The sequence below is a fragment of the Xenopus laevis genome, chromosome 1L (genome assembly GCF_017654675.1).
Source record: "Xenopus laevis strain J_2021 chromosome 1L, Xenopus_laevis_v10.1, whole genome shotgun sequence".
In the NCBI taxonomy this organism is placed as follows: domain Eukaryota; kingdom Metazoa; phylum Chordata; class Amphibia; order Anura; family Pipidae; genus Xenopus; species Xenopus laevis.
The window spans coordinates 205217335-205227229 of NC_054371.1; the positions used below are offsets into that span (position 1 = coordinate 205217335).

Consider the following 9895-nt stretch of genomic DNA (forward strand, 5'->3'; position numbering starts at 1 on the left):
AGCATGTCTACATTACAGCATGTTAGTTAGAAAGACACAGGAATTAGAGTCCTGCGCAGGTCAATTTTTTGGGAACCATACCCAAACCGTACCCGCAACCTGCAATCCGCAACCCTGACCCGCATTCTACCCGACCGCAAGTACCTTATCCGCAACCCGGACCCGTGACCCGCTGACCATCAAGAATCAGGAAGTGCTGTCATTGTAAACCAGAAGTGACATCATCGGAAGTAGTCGTGATCAGAAAAAAAGGAGTAAAACAGGACGTGCTGTCATTGTAAACCGGAAGTGACATCATCAGAAGTAGACATGCCCAGAAAAAAGGAGTAAATATTGCTATTGAGAAGACTCGCGGCCCGACCCGCGGTCCGCAGAACCGCATCTATACCTGCACCCGGAACTTCTAACCACAACCCGCAGGGTACCGCCGGTTTTTGCGGTTAACCCACGGGTACCCGACCCGCTGCAGGACTCTAACAGGAATGCATTATCTTTCTTTGCCAAGGCAAGAAAAACTAAGTATTAGTTTAGACTATATGAGGTGAGTTCCTCAACTCTTAACAATGAAAAGAACACAGGAGAGAATTTGAGAATATTCCTCTAAATACACCCAAAAGCGGGTTAACTTGGTTCCTTATTAATTTGACCTCAGTGTGTGGGTGCTGTGTGCAGTGATGACTGTCATGCAACTTCATAGATTGGATACAGGGGATCAGCTGTTGGACTACAACTCTGGCATGGTGGGTCTCTACATGGACAGTGAGTTAAATATATGTAAATTCACAGTGCCTTATTCCCAAAGATCTCCTTGGTTCATTACAAGGCATGCCTATTCTTTAGTCTACAGATGGTGCGTGGGGTATTGCTCACTATGCGGAGCTGCAATACTCATAATTCACACTTTGATACCATTGATAACTAGCATCAAGCACTGACTTGCATTTTTCATTTATTAGCTTCTGGCTTAATTTCTTATCTTTCTCATTACATTTACACTTAAAAAGTTAAGTATGTGTCTTTTCACAGTTTTATCTATAAATACAGACTGCACAAGGCGCCTTCATCTGAATAGATTAGCACTTTCTATTTAGCCAGTGTATATTGGAGTCAAGAATGTGACTCCTTTGAGAAAAATTTCCCTCACTGCTCCTTCTAATTATAAGTAAAGGTGCAAATGAACCAAACATGTGAAACAATGTTGAATACTTTGTGATGAATCATTTGGGAATGACACCATTTACTGGATATTCCAATCCTAAATACCATTTTAAGACGGTATAACAATAATAAGCTCTGTGGAACATAACCATTGCAGGGTCCGGTTCACTGATAAACTCCATCCGACCTCCAGCTTTCTCATTTAATGATAAAACCATAATAAACCCTACATTTATACCTTCAGGCTCAAACCTCACAACCACTCAATCCATCTTAAAGGAGAAGGAAAGGTTAAAACAAAGTAAGCCTTATCAGAAAGGTCCATCTAAATATACCAGTAAACCCCAAAAGTAGTGCTGCTCTGTGTCCTCTGTCAAAAGAAACACAGCATTTCTTTCCTTCTATTGTGTACACATGGGCTTCTGAATCAGACTTCCTGCCTTCAGCTTAAACCTCATTAAAGCCCTGGGCAAGAGCATGCTCAGTTTGCTCCTCTTTCCCCGCCCCCTCCCTTCTCTACTGTAATCTGAGCCCAGAGCAGGGGGAGACTCAGGCAGGAAGTGATGTCACACCATGTTAATACTGCAGCTCCTATCCTAAGCAAACAGAGAGCTTCTAGCGCTTTTTACTCAGATATGGTAAAGCATTCTACAGAATAAATATAGCATTCTAGCTTGCACTGTTGTAGCTAATCTATTGGCAATAAAATGCTTCCGTAGCTTTCCTTCTCCTTTAAGTTTCTCTCCTCTACTTTATTTCGTCTTCTAGATATTAAAATCTTTCAAGGTTGTCCATCGCCACCTTCGGTATTTGTAATGTAGGTAAGTGCTGCCTCTATTAAAATAATAGGAGGGACTCTCCTTCAAACATTAGCTTATACATTTTTGAGATTCCTGAATGTTTGCCATATAGAATTTGGTATTTGTGCTAGAGGCAACACATGGGTGTGCCATTTAGGGTGTGCAAGGTGCTATGGATCCCTTAGTTATAAGGCACTAAGTACAGAGCCTAACTGCACCAAGTTCAAGGCAGGTTGCACTTCTTATGGCTATCACCAAACCCTTTGTTTTCTCACATTTGCTGAAGCAAACTCTTCATATAACTGCTCAAATTCAAAGGGGTTGTTCACCTTTACATTAACTTTTAGTATGATGTAGAGAGTGATATTCTGAGACAATTTGCATTTGGTTTTCATTTTTTATTATTTGTGTTTTTTTTAAAATATTTCACTTTTTGTTTTTGTGCAGCAGTTCTCCATATTGGAATTTCAGCAGCTATCTGCTTGCTAGGGTCCAATTTAACCTAGGAGCCAGGCATTGGCTTCAAAGAAATAAAGAAATATGAACAGAGGAGGGCCTAAATAGAAAGATAAGTAATAATAACAATAAAATTGTAGCCTCATAGAGCAATAGTTTGTTGGCTGCTGGAGTCAGTGACCCCCATTTCAAAGCTGGAAAGAGTCAGAAGAGGAAGGAAAATAATTAAAAAAAATATATAAAACATGAATACCAGTGGAACAGTTATTAAGAACAGTCCATTCTATAACATACTAAAAGTTAACCTGATGGTGAACCACCCAATTAAGTGGGTAATGTAATGGAAGATGAAATGTTTGCTCCAAATCTAGTAACACATAGCAACCACACAGAAGCTTGCTGTCACATAGTAAACCAGTAAAAGCTATCTGCTTGATTGGTTGTTTTGGATTACCAGATCTGTAGGACAACAAGGGGGACCTTGTGTAATTTGTTTGTATTGGAGGAATTTATCCCTAGGTATGGCGATAGCTCTTTTGATTTGGTTATTTGTTGTCCTGGTTTTGCATCGCTGTTTGATGAAGTCACTTCTACGTTCACCTGTCAATAGGGTCTAAGTAAACACAAGCATATCGTATTGCCTGGCTTTATATGATTAAGCTCCTTATATGTTTGGGGTGGAAACTGTCCTTATGCAAAAACATGAAAGAACTCCAAACCATGAAACAGGTGGATGATGGACTGTGAAATATATTCCCAGAACCCCCTACTAGCATACAGACAACCACCAAACCTTAAAAAATTAAGTGCCTTAAATGCCCCAGCAGAAAGTTGCAAAGTAGCTTGCCCTGCCCAGGGCCGGAATTAGGGGTAGACAGAGTAGGCCCGTGCTTAGGGCACAAAGCTGGGGGGGGGGGTGCCAGGCACATACCTTCCCTGCCTCCTTCCACTAGTCCGGTCCCCTCTCTCCTCTCTGCCCTGCTCCAAAAGACTGCTAGTGTGCGCCTATTTGGCCCAGTGGCTGGCCAGGTTATCTAGGGCGTCTGGCCCGGCACTGAGCCTCCCTGCAAGCAAGGTGTAAAACCTGCATCCGCATTTACACTACAGGTCGAGAACCAATACCACATCACCAGCAGGAACACATAACAAAAGGATCATTCTCCTGAATGCCATTCAATGTGGTCTACCTTATCCTGTGTGTGAAATGCCCAACTACAAGGCTACATGTGGGTGAAACTGGACAGACGCTACGCCAGCGGATCTCCTCTCACAAATCCAACATCAGATGTGGGAAGACGGATCTCCCAGTAGCAGCCCACTTCTGCAGTAACAACTACAGATGATCTTCAAGCCACTGTACTAATGGGCAACTTCAAAACACAACAGGAAAGAAAGGAATGGGAATATAAATTCATGTAGAAATACCCTACAGTACGGCCTTAACAAGGGCACAAGTTTTATGGGCAGGTATGAATATGGCTAATACTGCTGGGAGGCTGTAAGTTCTGCACCCAGTGGACATACACAAAAGATTTACACTTGACCCAGGACTTCTGTCACCTCACAACTAGGTGTTAATGACTTTAACCTCTATAGAGGACCCTAGCTGAGGGACGTTGATCAATATCTGTAAAGGAAAGATTTCCCACATACTTATCAGACTGATAAACATTTTTTACTCAGTGCTTGTTTGTATAAACGTTATGCTCTTTTAGTTTCTGTGTATAACATGCCTGAATCTGGGACCTAAGTAGTCCCAAAAGCTTGCATTTTTTTTAAAAAAAAATCTACTCAGTTAGCCAATAAAAGGTGTCATATACTCTATATTTTTTGGTTTGTTCTATGGCTAACACGGTACAACACTCTGCTACTTTATATAAGGCCTGACAGACTGTACATGTACAACAGCTGACAATGGTGTTCTTCACAACTAAATATAAAGGGCCACCTAAACCTTGGAGAAGAAGAAGTTGAGCTCACTTATACTGAAATTGCATATCAATCAGGACACCACCAGACTCTCTTTACTCCTAGGTCCCAAAATGTCCAATGTAAAGGTCAAGCTTTTTGGGTTCTGCCCCTTCTTTATGTTCACACATTTGGCCAGGCCCTTGGTCATAGTCTGAAAGTTCTAGGATTATCTCAGACAGTAAACAAGCAATGCCCCTTGCATTTCACCCGAACTGCCTTCAGACTGGGTGCCTTACCACAGTCTTGCCTGCCCCACTTAAGGTTCCTTTATATACCCAACTATGTTGGACCTGATTAGACTGGGCTACTCAAAAAAATCAGGTTAGGTAACACATGTCTCTACAAGGATGTTCTGCAGCTGTAGGTCAGACAAAGTCAGCGAAAGATTGTACTTTAATTAATTCATCAAAACAAACTGCGTTTGGTTAGATCTTGCTGCATATTCCTTGCAAAACCAAGGGGCAACATATTATATAAGTGGAGTTTAGACCTTTATATAAATTTCAGTACTTAATGGGTAACATTTTACAGCAGATGGAGCGTTATTAGCTGCATATTTGCATGTTTTCCTATCAGAGGGTGCAGCCATGATTGCCTGAATTAGCTAATATTTTTAACATACCGATGAAGCAGTGCCCTCCTGTGGCTAAATAGTCAGAATTATGGTACCGGCAATATCTATTGAATTGAGCATTTTTCTGGCATGGGAGCAGCCTTGTTTAACTCTTAAGAGATGTCCATATATTACAGTATATACATATATATATATATATATATATATATATCTATATATATATATATAGTACACATTTTCTAAATACATAACTTTTAGAATAATTTACCTTTAAAGGGACCACTTAAAAACATGAAAGTTTTAGTGTTCCCTATCCCGCCCCATCCTGTTGCTAAATGAATAGCTCAAGGTAACCTGCTAATGTGAACAAACCATTCCATCGGTTCGGTTTTGCTGCTGCATGCAATAATAAAATAACTTTATGTTAGCTTCATGTACAATTAATATGCACCACATTTGACTTGTACTTTTGGCTCCAAAGCCCTTAAATAGCAGTCGTCTGCCGGGAAACAATTCTTTTATCCTGTTATTATTCCTGTTATCCCTTCAGCTTGCACATGATAACAGCGTGTTGTCCTTGCAAAGACCTCTGAGCCAGGCTCCTCCACAGTCACATCATAGAAATACTCAAAATTGCTCCCCATTCATTATAATGCGACTGTACCCTTGTAGGCTCATTTATGATGGCACGACAGGTGTGAAAAGTGAAATTTTAAATACAAATTTAAATACCAAAATACTATTTTTTCCCCCTGTGTGATTGTGCAAGCGACTAGTTTGAATTCACCGCAGCTTGCACTGCTTACTGGCATTTTGTATGTAAATTTTGGCAAATATCTGAGGTCACTCAAATCATGGGGATTGCATAATTTCTGGTGCCCCCTGTTATTAATGCCATTGGCATCCTATTCACTTGGCGCATTTCGGTTGCATCCAACTGCCAAGTGGAACCCTGGATTTACTGCCACGTCTAGGGCGGCGGTAATTGCAGGGTTCCATAGATCCAGAAATGGCTCCTCCCACAAGTAGTTGAAATCAACATGTGTGGGTGTAATTGCAATAAAAATGTTTTTTCCCTGGTCCAGATGATTGCCGCTGAAATGAATAGGGGGTGATATCAGGTGACAAACACAACGCGCCATTGGCCTAGCACAAGCGATTAGCGGCATGCTTCTGAAGGACAGAACAGTAGATCCTACCCGGAGATTGCCGAGAGTTTTTGGTGAGCATGGAGCGCCATCTCACAGCCTTTGGTTCGAATTTTGTGCATTTCAGCCCGCAGGGAGGGGGAGTTCATGGACACGTCCCCAATGGAAATGACCAGCTCGCGGAACAGAGCCACCTGGGTGTTGAAGTCCTGGACAAGCTAGAAAAGACATATCACCATTAAAAATGGCAGCCCATATGTACTCAGGATACAATAAAAATAACCATTTTTATGTATATCTCAAAATTAAATACACTTCTAGTTATTAATTGTATAAATATGGCACTATATTCTAACACAGTGATCCCCAACCAGTGGCTCGTGAGCAACATGTTGCTCTTTGACCCCTTGGATGTTGCTCCCAGTGGCCTCAAAGCAGGTGCTTAATTTTGAATTCCAGGCTTGATGGGAAAGTTTTGTTGCATAAAAACGTTGTGTTCTGACAACCAGAGCCTCCTGTAGGCTGTCAGCCCACATAGGGGCTATCAATAGCCAATTACAGCCCATATTTGGCACCCCCGGGAACTTTGTGCATGTTTATGTTGCTTTTCAACTTTTCTTACATTTGAATGTGGCTCATGGGTAAAAAAGTTTGGGGACCCCTGTTCTAACATATACTTTTTAGATTGTAAGCTCTTTTGGGAAGGGATCTTTTTACCTCTTGTATGGGTTATTGGTTGTTTTGTAAGTAATCTGTATATTTAATGTATATGCACCCATATGTTGTACATCGCTGCAGAACACATTGGTGCTTTATAAATGCATGTTAAAGCTAATTTACAATCCCTGGAAGCTGAGAACTTTTAGAACTTTTTTGTCGGATTCGCCCATCATTACAATCAGCCATTACTCCAAAAGAAATAACGATGGCGTAATAAAGTCATGGAATGTTGTTGGTATCTTGCAAAACAATGGAAGGATATTCCAGTCTTGTGGGAACCAATCAACACATCCCCCAGCCTACAGTGTGCTCTGAACTGCAACCAATAGGAACTGCATTTTATTCTACTTGTGCAATGGAAAGGGAGCTGCAGGTATGTCTTACTATTAAAATCCCTAGAGCTGGATTCTCTAAACTAGATTATTGCACACAGGCAACTGGTTATCTTGTATCTCACACCTTGAATTGGGCATGTATCATATTTGGACCAGGGTCGTTTTAAAGCCTTAGTGGGCCCTGGGCAAATATCCAATTAGCAGGACCATATTATCCTGCCAGGCAAACATGTTCAAGCCACCTTTGGCCACAGCCCATAATACCACTTCCATTTTGCCAAAACATAACTCAGGAGTGCCATTATAATTAATACAGAAATTGGATAATGAACATATTAACCCCAGACATGCCAATATAATCCCAAAATTGTAGCACCAGTGCTAGTATAATTATTTCAGAATTAATTGAATTAAAAGAAAAATTAAAGAACTAGTGGCGCAGTGGGCCCCCAAATCAGTGGACTTTGGTCAGATGCACCTGTTGCCTATTTATTAAAATGGCCCTGATCTGGACTGGGTTTCAAAATAGGTCCTGGCATTTCAGGTACACAAAGGCCTAGCCAGTCCCCCCCCCATCAGCCCAATAAATAGTGACTGTCTGTAGTATCTTACCGCAGCCCCTCTGCCAGAACCCATCGATTGATAGTCCGGACCTGGCATTCATACAGGGTCAGCTGATGTGCCCGCTGATCATCAATTAACCCTGTATCCATGCCCAATGCCCATATCAAGGTGCGCATGCAAAGGGACGGATGCAGCCCAGCCCTGCTAATTGTATGTTCATATGTTCCCTGTGAGACCCTGTGAGCATGCCCAGTGCCCAAGACGTGCATGCATAGGGAGCGGTACAAGTTAAGACATCCTTTTGCAAACTATATGAACTTTTTGCGTGGTCCTTGATTCTCATCCGGCACCCATGGATATGTAAGAATGGCTTGCGCCCCAAGTCTCTCCTTAATGCCATAGCAGCAAAAACTTGCTACCACCATACTGGAGGCTGCAAGATGTAGAAGAAGAACCCCTAAGCAGAGCAAGGATGCCAAACCTGTGGCCCTCCAGCCATTAAGATACAGTCACCAGCATTCACCAGTGTACACTGCAACCATACATTTTTTTGTCAAGTCAAAGGAATTCAGTTTGCGGTTCTCCAGCTGTTACTGAACTGCAGTATCCCTGACAATGTGAGCAGGATGCTGGGAGTTGTATGTCAGCGCCAGCGGGAGGGTCATAGATGGCTATGGTCTAACTTGCACTGATATAACCTGTCAATGTTCGGGGGGGGTAGTTGCTACAGGCACTTTTGCACCTCTGCTAATTAATGAACCCCAGTCCTGTCCTGAGGGTGCTGCAGATGTATAAATAGTGCATGTGCACGTGATGTGAATAGACAAGGCAGCCAGGGGATGGGTGGGGGTGGCACTACAGCAAAATATTTCTTTATCTATTCTTGTACTTGGTTATTGCTTGAGTCAGAGATGAAGAGGGTCTCAGGCATCAGAGAAACACAAACAGGGGCCCCTATGTGAGCCTTAGACATGAATGGAGTTATGGAAGTGTATAGCTCCCTTGGGTGCTGAGACTTGGGAGTTAAAGAAGAGCTGGTAGGCTGCAGGCTGGGCATTCCTGATATTTATACTAAGATTATATTACAAGTGTTACATTTTATTTAATGCCAATGTGCCCCTGAAATGCTGGGGGCCCAGGGTAAATGCCCTCCCATCCCTGTAGCACACACACCATCTCCTGTGTTCTGTTACCCACCATCTTGCAGTGCTCCAGGGTTCTCTGGGGTGTGAGGGCGCTATCTGCGCTCCCCTTGCGCTCACAGTCTCTGGGGAGCGCTTTGTGGCTGATCTGGAAGCGCGATCCCTGTGACCTGGGGCGGATCTTGCGCCCATTCGGTGCAGAACTCATGCATCCACATCCACCAGGCAAAACCAAGGCGAGATGATGATGGGGGGGGGAGTCTGTCGGTCAGTCGCTTTTATAGACGCAAGTCTTGCGGCAGCGGCAGGTAACCTTGAGCCCGAGAGGGAGCGGAGCAGCCTGTGTCTTTCCGCATAACTACAAGCTTCCAGGGAGCACTGCAGTCATGTCAGCCCCTCAGCGCCACTGCCGATCCTACAAGCAGCGATGTCACAATGTCGGCTGGACGCGGATCCTTTCTGTTCAGAGTTGCCATTCCCAGCGCTCAGTGCGCCTCTCCCTGCCCCTCCATTGCGCTGAGCGGCGGGTACAACACCTGGAGCTTTGTGCTTCCCAGTGAATGAGCGGGATGGGACTGGGAGAGGCTGTGAGTCCGGCAAACTGACGTTGTATCAGCCCGGCACATTGATAGGATGGGAATACTAATGTGCGCGATCCCCCCCGCTGCTCCTATACTTATCCAATCATATGCGTAATAACGCCAATTGCAATCTGACTTCATTCTTGTCTATTAATAGCAGCCCAAATGGATTTATTGTCAAACTCGCTGACACACACACATACACACACACATATATATATATATACATACACACACACACACACACATACACACACATAAACACACATACAGCTTCAATTATATGGCTTTTGTATAACACAAAAATACCACCTCTGTCTCACCTCAACTCTCACTTCCACTAGGCTTGTCTTTACCACCAGCACCCATACATAATAATGCACCCACATCTGCACTGGGAATTAGCAAAGTGTTAGGGTTTACAGATTTACATCTTCCCTGTACTA

At 43.1% G+C, this 9895-nt stretch overlaps 1 protein-coding gene across 1 annotated transcript in view; it reads right to left on the minus strand.

Moving 5' to 3' along the window:
* The window catches only part of rgs7bp.L (regulator of G-protein signaling 7 binding protein L homeolog), a 40637-nt gene extending 31133 nt beyond the window's left edge, over positions 1 to 9504 (minus strand). Inside the window, exons 1-2 of the mRNA XM_018265813.2 lie at positions 8924 to 9504; positions 6159 to 6325 (exon numbers count right to left, since the gene is read on the minus strand). Coding sequence (XP_018121302.1) covers positions 6159 to 6325; positions 8924 to 9076 — 320 coding nt within the window. The 5' untranslated portion in view covers positions 9077 to 9504. The remainder of the gene's footprint in view (positions 1 to 6158; positions 6326 to 8923) is intronic.
* Between the last annotated feature and the right edge of the window lie 391 nt (positions 9505 to 9895).